The following is a 15,111-nucleotide window of genomic DNA, read 5'->3' on the forward strand; positions in this document are numbered from 1 at the left end:
ACTTGGGAGGCTGAGGCAGGAGAATGGCGTAAACCCGGGAGGCGGAGCTTGCAGTGAGCTGAGATCCGGCCACTGCACTCTAGCCTGGGCGACAGAGCGAAACTCCCTCTCAAAAAAAAAAAAAAAAAAAGATACATCCATGAACAAACCAGATAAAAACCTCTGCCCTTGTGCAGCTTATACTGTAGACTGTAAGGGATGGGATTAGCAATAAATTTACATAAATTCAACCATACCTACTGGAAAAAGACACATGCATGTAAATTATTAATGCTATAAGAATCTTGATATGCAGTTTGTATTTTTGTACTTAATATAAGCATAATATATTCATACCTGTGTATCACTCCACAGGAATTTAAACTTTAAGACTACAAAGAGAACTTCATTGGTAATTTAGGAGATTTTCAAGGACCATTCTGAGCATGCTCAATTTTGTCCTTAGGCACGGTCTTTAAAACCTAACCACCTTCTAAGTTGTGACTCCACTGTACCAAAATGAAGACTCTGAGACTTTTGGGCAAAAGAACCATTTTAAGTATTTGAGCATGAGAATGATGACAAGATGAATCCACATTCTCTCAGATTAATCTGGTAACAAGGAACAAGAAAGAGTACATTCATCTGAATATACATAGTTAGGCAACAGTGGAATTCACATCAAGAATTTTTTAAAAAACCAAACCAGTTCATGACATGTCCCATTCTTTTAAGACAACGAAAACAGTAACAGCTCAATGTCATAAATATTTATAAGCAACTCTTAATTATAAAATCCAAAGGAAAAATTCTTAACATAACTGGCTTTAGTATGATTAAAGGCTTATCATTTGCATATATTTTTCAGAGTATTTAAAAAGAATGCCAAGAAAAATCATTTTTAAATTTTGTAATAATTTTACTCTATATACATTAATACCAATCATTTAACCCTGAAAACACAATCTTCAAGAACACAATGTAAAAAATTTTTTTGACAGTAAATGACTGGAAATATTGTATTACCATAAAGCTACAAAGAGGTTCATGCTCCTAAGAGCAAAGTTAGGAAAACAAAAAAATAATAATTATGCCAGTGATAAGCACCAAGACAGAACTTTTTTGCACTTAGGGCCTGATTGGTTGTATTTAAACATAACTTCTACATTAGAGGACCAAAATCACACCTTATAATAATGGCCCGAAAAAAAGATAAAAATACACAAATTCATACAAAGGTCTCGAAACAGTGACAAATGCCTACTTTAAAAATAATAAAATCAATCATACTCATTTTTAAATTAATGTGGCATTTGCAAAATATATTTATATGTCACTTTTCTTCCTTCTTAAGTCATTTTATACAATTCGGATTGCTCCATTTCTTGTCATCAGTTGTCACACTAAAGTAAATAAATATGTTAAATTATGTAGGTTTGCAGTAATGAATCCAAACCATTAGCGCTGGATCGAGTAGCTCCAGCAATCCTCCTTGCAACTCACTCCAACTGGTGAAACAGATTATTTATCTTTGTAATTTTAAAAGCCTTACCCGGGTGAGAGAGAGAGAAAGAGTGTGTGTGTTTGTGTGTACAAGTTTGCCAGAGCAGTGTGAGACAGTAAGTACCACCCAGAAAGAAGTGAGACATATAAACAAGCTTACACAATGGTCCAACTAACCCCTAAAAGACTTGGGCAGTCAGACACTGAGTTACCCTCAAAATAAACCTGAGGCTGAACAATGGGGGAACCAGAGGATCCGTCACCACAATGAAGAGTCAGTGACAGATTTGGAAAACAAAAACTAAAGTGGGATGTCTCAGGCACAGCCTTCCTGTGACACTGGAGGACACGAAACAGCACTAGCCACTTTTCAGGCAGGGACAAGGGATTGGGATCCCCTGGATCTGCAGCTGAGGGTCCCTGGCACTTCCCAGAGGGCACTGCAGCAGCCTCTGGCAGTGGCCTTCCACCTTACCCACTGACATTGTCTTAGGGGTTCCAGAGTGTGAACCTGGGTATCCCTCTTCCTGTCCAAGGGTGCTCCCAATACAGTACTTTCCCTCCCGCAGGCTTGGCCAAAACCATCACCACCCTTTTACTTCCAACTCAGTTTCAGAAAGGGCATCTCCTGTCCTGTGGGGTCCCTGAGTTTGAGATAATGCCAACATACTGGAGGCTGTAGAGCAATAACATGTGAAGTCAGGCAGTCACTTTAAAACTTAAGCAATCTACATGCAGTATTAGCCAGTTGTTGTTATCTCAGTAACACTTCTTACCGAAGTAGTTTTTCCTCACAATTTATAGTATAAAGAACAAAGAAAAAATATTGCTGGAATATGATAGACATTTTATAGTTCAGTATTGAAACTCCTTATGGAAAAGAAAAGGAGACATTACTTTTCCACTTTCGATCTCCTGTCTGTGGCTTTGAGGTAGAAGAACACTAAGGTTCCTGTGAAGCCATTTAAAGGCTCCCTCTGCCTTTCCACCAGCACAACAAACCCAAGGAATTCCTGAGCTGTCTACCTCCTAAATTTGTAATCACAACTCTGGGCATGTCTATACAGTTCTCTAGTTCAGTTTCAAAATCCACAGCATTTGGAAACAAAATGACACAGTTGCATTCTTTAAATGCCAGTCATGAAATCATCACTTAAAAAAACAAAGAGAAACTAGATAGAATATATATAAATATATGTGTCAAATAAAATTATTTCATTTTTAAAGGTATTTTATTTGGTACGTTGAAGACATGCCTATGACTGCTTCTAAAAGCCCCTGGGAAGAGCCTCATATAGCAAGCTGCAGTATATTTTGTCCCAACATTGTCAGGTGGAATCAGCGAATTTCAGTCACATCAAAATAATCTAACCTGTCTGAACATGCAACTTCTATTTTTATTCTCTGCAAAACTACATTCCCTTCTTTGTAAAATGATTAGATTTGAGGATCAAGTTAAAATCCACTATATTTCAAGTTAAACTCTGAGGGTTCTGCACAACTACAGCATGATTTTAAATTCATATTGGCATTCACTTTTCTGAATTTTCCTATGCATATCCTAAATAAATTTCCTGGACCATATTTAGTGAGAAATTAAAAGAGATTTACATTGCACTGTGAAGTTCTAATAAATTCTCAGTTGATCGATGTTTATCTCTTAGCTCAATGTCATACAACCTCTACACGACGCAAGCATATGGACAAAAAGGATTTTAAATACAAAACCCTTAGCTCTGTGTCATAAATAAATTTGGGTAAAAACGCAGGCCTTCCACTGAGTCATCACGGCAAAGATGGCCCATCTTCTCTGCAAGCAGCAACCTAAAACAAAAGAAAACAAAAAAACCCACACAATTATCTGTCCATGCAGAAACACAAACATACATGGTAATGAAAGGTAAGAACCTTACTTACCTTTCTTTGGCTAGGAGGACAGACATTCCCACAAGCTTAGCAAACTCTTCCGATGTTAGGGATCCCTTTTCTGAAACCTAATAGAAACGCACAGCAGAAAAAAAATGTAATTAATTTAGGACACTAATTTAAACACACTCTGGGTTCTAATGATAGGCAGAATGTATATGCAAGAAATAATTTACTGAATATCCTACTAAAATTCAAAGAACATTCACACTATAACTAAATCTTAACTAATGCTTAATCCTACAAAAGTTGAAGGACCCAGAAGAGACATACTAGAGGCTCAAATATCAAGATCAAGCTCTCCATAATGTAACAAAGTCACTGTACTAAAGCCTAAAAAGAATTATTTGATACTCTGAAAAATATGTAACAAATTCTGAGTACATATTAATGCTCCAGCGAAGGGACTTTACACATAGATTGAGTTTAAAATATGTGGTAGAAATATCTGTAGTCTTGGGGTTTTCATCTAGTTGAAAATGAGAAGATAATAAATAGAAGTTATTCAAATTATACAGGCTCACCATAGAAGCTATGAAGACAGTACTATTTCAAGTATCCTAATGAGTAATACTGGCAGTTTGGCCAGTAAAATCTATCTAAACTACAGTCGCTTTTTATATTTTTGAAGCAATTATTTTCATAAAACTTGTGGTGTTTTATCAAGCTGCTTATGTAGGTGTTACTGGAAGAAAAAGTTTGTGTTGTAACATCTGATAAAGTTAAAAACCTGTTCTCAACACTGAGTTTTAATAGAAAAGAAAGCACCTCACTAATTCTAATTCTCCTTACATGTAAGATGTTAAAGAGTGTCAAGAAGTTTCAAAAAGCTCTTAACATATGACTTTGGTTAATACTGATTCATTGTTAGTGATAAACCGTTTTTATTTGGGTGTGTGAATGTTACTTTTCGGTAAAGTTAAATTCAAAAGCAAATCCTGTTTTTTGAGTTGCTAAGCCTTCGGGTCTTCGTAGCAAGCTCTAAAGACTGGACAAAATCGGCTTCACATACTGTCTCCAGGGCCGAGGCCACCATTTCCTCTTCCTTGTGAGACTGAAGCTCAATTACCATGACGCCACTGTCAAACACACGGAGCCTGAAAACCACAGGTGCAAGAACAAAGCCAGGAATTATCTAGGATATCCAACCGCTGAAAAGCAGCACATCTTTTATATCTTCTTTTATGCCCAGGTATGAGGGCAGTAATAAACAAAACAACATTTAAAACATACCAAACACAAGGAACAATGGCATACCTAAACAGCTCATGAATACACAGATAATAAAATTATGAACTAGAATCTACATGCTAAATAAAATGCCTAGCTTTTTTTTTAGATGGAGTTTCGCTCTTGTTGTCCAGGCTGGAGTGCAAATGGCATGATCTTGGCTCACCGCAACCTCCACCTCCCGGGTTCAAGCGATTCTCCCGCCTCAGCCTCCCAAGTAGCTGGGATTACAGACATGCGCCACCATGCCCGGCTAATTTTGTATTTTTAGGAGAGACGGGATTTCTCCATGTTGGTCAGGTTGGTCTCGAACTCCTGACCTCAGGTGATCTGCCCGCCTCAGCCTCCCAAAGTGCTGGGATTACAGGTGTGAGCCACCACACCCGGCCACCTGGCTACTTTTTTAAACCTAAGGAAAAGAATATTCACACCTGAACATCTCCAGAGACTAACACAAAATGTCTAAGGGAAGAGGGGCTAGTTATTCTGACCTCATGGGAAGAACCCACATTCTTATCTCATTCCCCCAAATCCAAAAGAGTCTGACTCCTAGCCCTGTTAGGACATGCCCAGCCCTGATAAAGAGGAAATAATATAATTTCAAGAAAGCAACAATCTGGCTTGACACTAGGGATGACAAACTTTGCTGGGCCTTCCCATCTACCCCATGCAGAATCATGGTTGCAGGCGGCAAACTTCCTGCAGAGGTTCCTTTACCTGAGAGGTAATTTCAGTGCTTCCAGCATCTTGCACGCATTCACTAAATCTTCTGGTGAGAGCAACTAATAGGGAAAAAAAATCCAGTAATGCTATACAATGGTAATGATCACTAAAACAGAAGAGTAAATTTTAAAATTACCATTTATCAAAAATTTTAGGTGATTTAATCACTACAAAGCAAAAAAGATTGACAAAGGAACCAAAGACTTCTATTCATTAAACCTGTGCTACCCAATAAAATATGCATGCCACATATGTCATTGTAAATTTCATAGCAGCCACATTAAAAAGGTAAAAAGAGGCCAGGTGCGGTGGCTCACACCTGTAATCCCAGCACTTTGGGAGGCTGAGGCAGGTGGATCACAAGGTCAGGAATTCGAGACCGGCCTGGCCAACATGATGAAACCCTGTCTCTACTAAAAATACAAAAATTAGCCGGGCGCAGTGGCGGGTGCCTGTAATCCCAGCTACTTGAGAGGCTGAGGCAGGTGAATTGCTTGAACCCAGGAGGTGGAGTTTGCAGTGAGCTGAGATTGCACCATGCATTCTAACCTGGGCGACAGAGCGAGACTCCATCTCAAAAAAAAAAAAAAAAAAAAAAAGAGTAAAAAGAAATAGGTGAAATTAATTTTAATGCATATATTTTATTTAGCCAAATAGATTGAACATAGAACCAATTCAACATATAATCAATACAAAAAATTATTAATGAGATATTTAACATTTCCTTATTTTGTACGAAGGCTTCTAAATCTGGTGCATTTTTACACTTGCAGCATATCTTGATTTGGATTAACTACATTTCAGGTCCCCAGTCAGCACATGATGTGGCTATCCTTTTGGACAGTGCAGCCTTAACAAATCAGCATAGTGTGGTGATGATAAGCACAGCTTTCAGTCCCACAGGATGGCCCCAGAACCAGTCCAGCCTAGATCCAAATACCTGTCAAACCACTGTCTCTGACTGTGGCCTTGCTCAAGTTATTTCATCTTTCTAAGTTTCAATTTCCTATTCTCCAAATTATCCCCTACAGTAAAAGTAGCCACGTCACTTGAGTTATTGCGAGGATAAATGAGGTAACATGTGCAGAGCGTCCAGTGGATGGTAAGTACTCACTAATGGTAGCTATGATCAGATAAAAACACAGAGCAGGGGCTTAACTCATGGGACTGGGTGAGCCATTTGCATGGAGGTGACTGTCAGGGCACAAAGAATACCTAGACAGAACCTTGGAGGCCAAGGACAGCTGAAGAATAGTAGCCACTGCTGATACCCAGCCAAAGGGGCAGGGCAGCTTTCCTTCTGCATTATCTACAAGGCAACTTGTTCCAACTGAGTTGATTCAAAAGAGTTAACTATTGCAGAGGAAGGGCTTCCTGAACAACTTTATTTATCACAATACAAACAGAAAATATTAGAGCTGAACAGTTTCATTCAGTCCAAACCCTTATATTAAAGGTAAGAAAACTGGCTCCCTAAATGCTGGCAAGGTTGTGGAGAAAGGGGAACTCTTACACATTGTTGGTAGGAAGGTAAATTAGTACAGCCACTATGAAAAACACTGTGGTGATTTCTCAAAAAACTGGAAATAGAACTATCACATGATCCAGCAATCCCACTGCTGGGTATATATCCAAAAGAAAGGAAAGGAGTATATCAAAGAGAAATCTGTACTCCTATGTTTATCGCAGCACTCTTCACAACAGTCAACATCATTTGCAACAACATGGACGGAACTGAAGACATTGTTTAGTGAAGTAAGCTAGCACAGAAAGACAAATATCACATGTTCTCACTCATATGTGGGAGTTAAAAAAATTGATTTCATGCAGATAGAGAGTAGAAAAATGGCCATTAGAGGGTGGGAAGAGTAGCGGGGAAGGAGGGATAAAGAAGGTTGGTTTAATGGGTGCAAAAATACAATTAGAAGGAATAAGAGGCCAGACGTAGTGGCCCATGCCTATAATCCCAGCACTTTGGGAGGCCAAGGTGGGTGGATCACCTGGGGTCAGGAGTTTGAGACCAGCCTGGCCAACATGGAGAAACCCCGTCTCTACTAAAAATACAAAAATTAACTAGGCGTGGTGGCGGTCGCCTGTAATTCCGAGTTACTTGGGACACTGAGGCCGGAGGATTGCTTGAACCAGGGAGGTGGACGTTGCAGTGAGCTGAGGTTGTGCCACTGCACTCCAGGCTGGGTGACAAGAGTAAGCCTCCGTCTCAAAAAAAAAGGGGGGAATAAGATAATAGCATTCAGTAGTACAATAGGGCAACTATAGTTAACAATAATCTATTGTATTTCTTTTTTTTTTAATTAATTTATTTTTTGAGACGCAGTCTCACTCTGTCACCCAGGCTGGAGTGCAGTGGCGTGATCTTGGCTCACTGCAATCTCCACCTCCCTAGTTTAAGGGAGTCTCCTGCCTCAGCCTCCCAAGTAACTGGGATTACAGGTGCCTACCACCAAGCCCAGTTAATTTTTGTATTTTTAGTACAGACGGGGTCTCGCCATGTTGGCCAGGGTGGTCTTGAACTCCTGACCTCAGGCAATCTGCCTGCCTCAGCCTCCCAAAGTGCTGGGATTACAGGTGTGAGCCACCGCGCCCAGCCCTATTGTATATTTCAAAGTAACTACAAAAGTGGAATTGGAATGTTCCTAACAAAGAAATAATAAATACTGGAGGTGACAGACCCCTAATTTCTCTGATTTGGTCATTACACATATGCTTGTATCAAAATTTCACACGTACCCCATAAATATGTACAACTATTATGTATCCATAAAAAAGAAAAACTAAAAATGTGGGGGCCGGGCATGGCGGCTCATGCCTGTAATCCCAGCACTTTGTTTGGAAGGCCGAGGTGGGTAGATCACCTGAGGTCAGGAGTTCAAGACCAGTTTGGCCAACATGGGGAAACCCTGATTCTACTAAAAGTATGAAAATTCTCCTGATGTGGTTTACATCACACATTACATCCTGATGTGGTTACAGCACACGGCCGTAATCCCAGCAACTTGAGAAGCTGAAGCACAAGAGTTGTTTGAAGCCAGGAGGCAGAGATTTCAGTGAGCCGAGCTTGTGCCACTGCACTCTACGGAGTGATACTCTGTCTCAAAAATACAAAACAAAACAAAAATTTTAGAGGTAAAAAAAAAAAAGTGGTACATACATACAATGAAATACTATTCAGCACAAAACAGAGTAAAATCCTTTCATTTGCAGCAACATGGATCAACCCGGAGGATATTATGTTAAGTGAAATAAGCTAGACATAGCAAGACAACACCACTTGATCTCACTTACATGTAGAATCTTTAAAAAGTTGATCTCATAGAAGCAGAGAGAAGAGTGGCTATCAGAGGCTGGGGAGGGTAGGTGGGAGCGGGGGATGGAGAGAGGTTGGTCAACAGATACAAAGTTACAGTTAGACAGGAAGCATGAGTTCTGCTGCTATATTACACAGAGTGACTAGATAATGACAATGCAGGGTATTCTTTTTTTTTTCTGTTTCTGAGTACTTTTTTTTTTTTTTTTGAGATGGAGTTTTGCTCTGTCCCCCAGGCTAGAGTGCAATGGCACAATCTCGACTCACTGTAACCTCTACCTCCCTGGTTCAAGCAATTCTCCTGCCTCAGCCTCCTGAGTAGCTGGGAGTACAGGCACACGCCACCACACCCATATAATTTTTTTGTATTTTTAGTAGAGATGGGGTTTCACCATGTTGGCCAGACTGGTCTCGAACTCCTGACCTCAGACAATCTGCCAGCCTCATCCTCCCAAAGTGTTGGGATTACAGGTGTGAACTACCATGCCCAACCCGAGTACTTTTTATTGATACATAATATCTTACATATTTATAGTGTACAGGGGCTATTTTTATTAATGCACATGCTTAAAATGTGTAATGATCAAGTCAGGGTATTTGGGGGTACCTATTACCTGAAGTATTTATCATGTCTATGTTTTAGGAACATTTCAAGTCCTCCCTTCTAGCTACTTTGAAATATACAATACATTGTTGCCTCCTTACTCTGCTATTGAACATTAGAATTTATTCCTTCTAACATATGTATGTACCTATTAAACAACCTTTCTTCTTCCCCGCTCCTACCTATACACCTTTCCCAGTCTCTGATATCTATCATCTATTCTCTACTTCAGTGAGATTAGCTTTTTTAGCTCCCACATGAGTGAGAACATGCAATATTTGTCTTTCTGTGTCTGGCTTACTTCACTTAACATAAGGACTTCCAATTTCTCCATGTTGCTGCAAAGGATGTGATTTCATTCCTTTTTTATGACTGAATTGTATTCCATTTGTATGTATCTGACATTTTCTTTATCCGTTCAGCACTGATGGACACTTAGGTTGATTCTATCTCTGTTTTTTGAAAAATGTTTATTTTAGATTAGGGGGTACATGTGAAAGTAAGCTACACAGATAAACTCATGTCACTAGGGTTTGCTATGCAGATTATTTCATTGCCTAGGCATCAATATTAAGCCCAGTACCCAATAGTTATCTGTTTTGCTCCTCTCCCTCCCTCTAGTCTCTACCCTCAAGTACATTCCAGTGTTTATTGTTCCTTCTTTGTGTTCATAAGCTCTCATCATTTAGCTCCTACTTATAAGTGAGAATATGGATATTTGGCTTTCTGTTCCTGCACTAGTTTGCTAAGGATAATAGCCTCCAGCTCCATCCATGTTCCCACAAAAGAATTATCTCACTCTTTTTTATGGCTGCATATGACAGACAAGAGAGGATTTTTAATGTTATTACCAGAAAGAAATGATAAATGTTTAAAGTGATGAATATCTTCATTGCCCTGTGATATGGTTTGGTTCTGTGTCCCCACCCAAATCTCATCTTGTAGCTCCCACAGTTCCCACGTACTGTTTGAGGGACCTGGTGGGAGATGATTAAATTATGGGGATGGGTCCTTCCTGTGCTGTTCTGGTGTTAGTGAATGTGTCTCATGAGATCTGATGGTTTTAAAAATAGGAGTTGCCTGCACAAGCTCTCTTTGCCTGCCACCATCCACATAAGATGTGACTTGCTCCTCCTTGCCTTCCGCCATGATTCTGAGGCCTCCCCAGCCATGTGGAACTGTGAGTCCAATTAAACCTCTTTCTTTTGTCTTTCTTCAAAAATTCTTTAAAAATTGTCCGGTCTCAGGTATGTCTTTATCAACAGCGTGAAAATGGACTAATACACCCTGATTTTATCATTATGCAATGTATAAATGCACTGAAACACCATATAGTACCCCATGAATATGTACAATTATTGCGTCAATTATAAAGAAAAATAGAAAAAGTTTTGAATAGCAAAAAATAAAAATAAAAATAAAAAAGAAGAAGAAGGAAAACTGAGTCTCAGAGATGTTAAGTAAGCTACTGACGGTCACTAAGTCACTAAGCAAATCACTATCAAAACCAAGAAAAGAATCTACCTCCTAGATCCCAGGGCAGTATTCTTTTCACTGTACCACTTCTCAAAATAGCTTTGATATTTACAACACTTCCTCAAATTGTATTGGGAATTTGTATTAAGAAAGTCTATATTTAGTTAAAAGAATATTTAAATTTTCTATTCTTACTTCCATTCCTCGAGCTCGGTTTACTAAGCAGTACACCTCCGTGAGTGACATTATTCCCCCTCGTTCCTGTTAAAATATGAAATTTTTAAAAAAGTATTATGTTACAATTACACCAGTTAGCATTTCTTAATAGAAATCATAATCACAGTGAAATCAGACATCATAAAAATTTTTAAGAAGTTTATAAAAAACTTTATTTATACAAAGGAGAACCTATTCAGATACCACAAGGCAGTTCAGATTCAATTCTTGCATTTTAATTCATTACCACTTTATTTTTTTTTATTTTTTTTTATTTTTTTGAGACGGAGTTTCTCTCTGTCACCCAGGCCAGAATGCAGTGGTGCAGTCTTGGCTCACTGCAACCTCTGCCTCTGGGTTCAAGCAATTCTCCTGCCTCAGCCTCCTGAGTAGCTGGTACTACAGGCACGCACCACCATGACTGGCTAATTTTTTTTGTATTTTTAGTAGGGACAGGGTTTCACCATGTTGGCTGGGCTGGTCTCAAACTTCTGTCCTCAAATGATCTGCTCACCTTAGCCTCCCAAAGTGCTGGGATTACAGGCATGGGCCACTATGCCCGGCCTCATTACAATTTTAACATTTACTTAAATGAAAAAAGGGGCTCTACACCATGTTTCAAAAAATACATTTAAAAGTTTTAACTTACTCCAGCTAATAAATGAAAAAAGTATAGAATTAAATAAGACTATTACCATTTTGCAACCTCCAATGAAATAACAGATCTAGGTAATGACTGTCAATGGCTGTTAACATCACAAAAAATTTTTTTTAAATTAAAAAAAAGACAATCGGACATTATGTATCTCTTGATGGAAGTACACAATAGCCTCTATGAAATAGTCCTGCAATAATAATTTTTAAAAACCCTAACAAACCTTTCTTATAAATACCAGTTTATAGGAAATACATAGGACAGGATAAGCACACTCTATAATCTAAACAACTAATTTCTTCAGGAAACACATTGTGGGGTGGGAGGTAAGAGAGACCAGAGAAAGAACCCATGAAATTAAAAACAAACAAACAAACAAACAAACTTTTGAAACAAATCAACAAACTGCAATGAATCCTGATTGAAACAGACCAACTGTAAGGGAAAATGTGAATACTAGGCGGCTCGGTGGCTCACACCTGTAATCCCAGCACTTTGGGAGGCCAAGGCAGGGGGATCAACTGAGGTCAGGAGTTCGAGACTAGCCTGGCCAACATGGTGAAACTCCATCTCTACTAAAAATATAAAACAATTAGCCGGGCGTGGTGGTGGGCGCCTGTAATCCCAGCCTCTCAGGAGGCTGAGGCAGGAGAATTGCTTGAACCCGGGAGGCAGAGGTTGCAGTGAACTGAGATTGTGCCACTGTGCTCCAGATTGGGCGACAAGAGTGAGACTCTATCTCAAGAAAAAAAAAAGAAAATGTAGCACTTTGGTAGGCTGAGGCGGGCGGATCATGAGGTCAGGAGATCGAGACCATGGTGAAACCCCATCTCTACTAAAAATACAAAAAATTAGCTGGGTACGGTGGTAGAAAAGAAAATGTGAACACTAGATATTAGATAACATTAAGAAATTATTTTAATTTTTTAGATTATGAAATGGGATTATAGTTGTATTTAAAGGAGTCTTTATCATTAGAGTTCCATACTGAAATGTTTATAGATAAAGTGATGTGATGTCTGGGATTTGCTTTCATATAATTTTGAGTGGAGGCTGGTTTACAGAAGAAGCTGGATGATGGCTGAGGATTCATTATATTATTCTATTTGGCAGAGGTTTGAAATCTTTTTTAATATAAGTGCTTTAATAAACTTTTGATTCCCTGAATACTATCAGACTAGAAGATGAATCTGTATTATGGAATGATTAATAGTACTAAATAGTAAAGACTAGATGTATGGAAAATATCTATTCAGAGAAAGATCATATATTTCCTTTTTAAAAATAAGGAAAACTTCATATCAAATAGTTTTAGAAAGTTACAGATGTCAAAAATGAAAATTAAAAACAAATTAGAAAATTACAAAGAATAATAAGCACAGTGAACTTACTTAATACACCTGAAAGAAAAAAAAAAACCCACCTCAGTTGACAATAACTATATCATGAAAGGAGTTACGCTCTTTTTAACACTTCTGATGATATACGGTTAATTTCACATAGTTTAAAAAAAACATGTAGGTTTAATTTTTACCTCTAAAGGCACCTGCAATATTCCAGCCAGCTGTTTGGCCAGTTGCATGTGGTACTGTGTGCCCGAGCCGTAGGTTTCTCTGGTAACTGGGTTAGCTATTCCCATGCTCAGCAAGTAGGATTTAAACCTGATGGTCTATAATAAAAAAGGAGAAAATGCAGAATTGTCTCTCCACCTCAATATTTGAAATTCTTCCATGACAAATTCAATTCCACTCAATAATTTCTACATATCCCCATTCCTTCTACTGTGTTTCTATGCTGTGAACTATGAGAGAGCAGATTTCCAGGAGTTCCCTGCATACATCTAATTATTCTCCTTCCTACTTCTCTGCTGGTCTCTCATACTCTGTTTACTTCACAAGTTTGATGTGAGATTCAGAAAACGCCTCTGCTATATTTAATGCCAACCAAATAGTACAACTGAAAACTTAGGAAAATAGCTGTGATTAGATTGTAGACAAACTGAATGAAACAAACATCAAACTTAGGACAGCCACTCCTTGGACATTTCAGTATTTCTGTTTTCTACACTCTAAAAAAGGCATTGAAATAGCCTTTAATCCTAATAGAACTAATATAATTTTTATGGTTGACTTTTCTTTGGCACTTTCACATATCCTCAAGTCCTAAAAGAAATAAAACAGGCTGGGCGCGGTGGTTCACGCCTGTAATCTCAGCACTCTGAGGGGCCAAGGCAGGCAGATCACGAGGTCAGGAGATCAAGACCATCCTGACTAACACAGTGAAACCCGGTCTCTACTGAAAATACAAAAAATTAGCCGGGCGTGTGGCACACGCTTGTAGTCTCAGCTACTCAGGACGCTGAGGCAGGAGAATCGCTTGAACCCGGGAGGCAGAGGTTGCAGTGAGCCGAGATCACACCACTGCACTCCAGCCTGGGCGACGGAGCGAGACTCCATCTAATAAATAAAACATAAATAATAAATAAAACAGTACATTCAGAAAGACAATGTAAACCACAAAAACCTTACTGTATTATTTGTGTTATCTAGTTTCAAATGCCTTTTTAAAGCAACTTATTTACCTCATCTTCTGTGATGTCACCTTGTTTGTCTTTAATTTTATTAGCAATTGATTTTGATAACTCCACCATTTCTTTAGCCTGTCAAATAAAAAGTAAAGACTGAAAAAGCAATATTGTCCCCAAAATGTCTGCTTACAAAATATATTTCAAAAACTGTATCATAATTGGTATGAATTTAATAAGCATAAATGACATATACCTTGATCATTAGTTTGCTGAGGTCTTCAAAGGCCTGAAATGAGAAATGAATTTTTGTTGAAATCCATCTAAATAATTAAAATGACTTAAAGCAATGAAGCACCCTCTATTTTTTTCCCCATAAAAATTTGAAATTTTCGGCCAGGCGCAGTGGTTCGCACCTGTAATCCCAGCACTCTGGGAGGCCGAGACGGGCAGATCACGAGGTCAGGAGATCAAGACCATCCTGGCAAACATGGTGAAACCCCGTCTCTACTAAATATATAAAAAAAAATCAGCCGGGCGTGGTGGCAGGCGCCTGTAGTCCCAGCTACTCGGGAGGGTGAGGTAGGAGAACAGTGTGAACCCGGGAGGCGGAGCTTGCAGTGAGCTGAGATCACGCCACTGCACTCCAGCCTAGGACAGAGCGAGACTCCGTCTCAAAAAAATAAATAATAAAAATAAATAATAAAAATTTGAAATTTTCTTGCAAATATCAATTTGTTAATAAATATTTATATAAATAATAAATCTACCTTATTCTAAAATTGCATTTTAGCTAAAAAACCATACATTTTCCAAACAAACTGCAAAAGAACTTCACATTTTCAAAGAGAAAATAATTATTATTGATTAAATAAGCAAAAGGTGATATAAACAGTAGTTCAGAAAATATTATTTACTGTTATTTGAGAAAAGTAAGAAATTCTGTCACT

General features: G+C 38.5%; 1 protein-coding gene across 4 annotated transcripts in view; it reads right to left on the minus strand.

Moving 5' to 3' along the window:
• Window positions 1-514: 514 nt before the first annotated feature.
• The window catches only part of VPS36 (vacuolar protein sorting 36 homolog), a 41,056-nt gene continuing 26,459 nt past the window's right edge, over window positions 515-15,111 (minus strand). For 3 of the 4 annotated variants that reach the window (XM_033177626.1, XM_033177623.1, XM_033177625.1), the window contains 8 exons: window positions 14,418-14,450; window positions 14,219-14,296; window positions 13,172-13,306; window positions 10,962-11,027; window positions 5,356-5,420; window positions 4,421-4,505; window positions 3,400-3,476; window positions 515-3,306 (listed from right to left, as the gene is read on the minus strand). In XM_033177626.1, coding sequence (XP_033033517.1) covers window positions 3,213-3,306; window positions 3,400-3,476; window positions 4,421-4,505; window positions 5,356-5,420; window positions 10,962-11,027; window positions 13,172-13,306; window positions 14,219-14,296; window positions 14,418-14,450 — 633 coding nt within the window. In that variant the 3' untranslated portion in view covers window positions 515-3,212. The remainder of the gene's footprint in view (window positions 3,307-3,399; window positions 3,477-4,420; window positions 4,506-5,355; window positions 5,421-10,961; window positions 11,028-13,171; window positions 13,307-14,218; window positions 14,297-14,417; window positions 14,451-15,111) is intronic. The other variant, XM_033177624.1, reaches the window with a different exon arrangement.

Source organism: Trachypithecus francoisi, unplaced genomic scaffold (assembly GCF_009764315.1).
Source record: "Trachypithecus francoisi isolate TF-2019V2 unplaced genomic scaffold, Tfra_2.0 Lachesis_group18, whole genome shotgun sequence".
Taxonomy (NCBI): Eukaryota; Metazoa; Chordata; class Mammalia; order Primates; family Cercopithecidae; genus Trachypithecus; species Trachypithecus francoisi.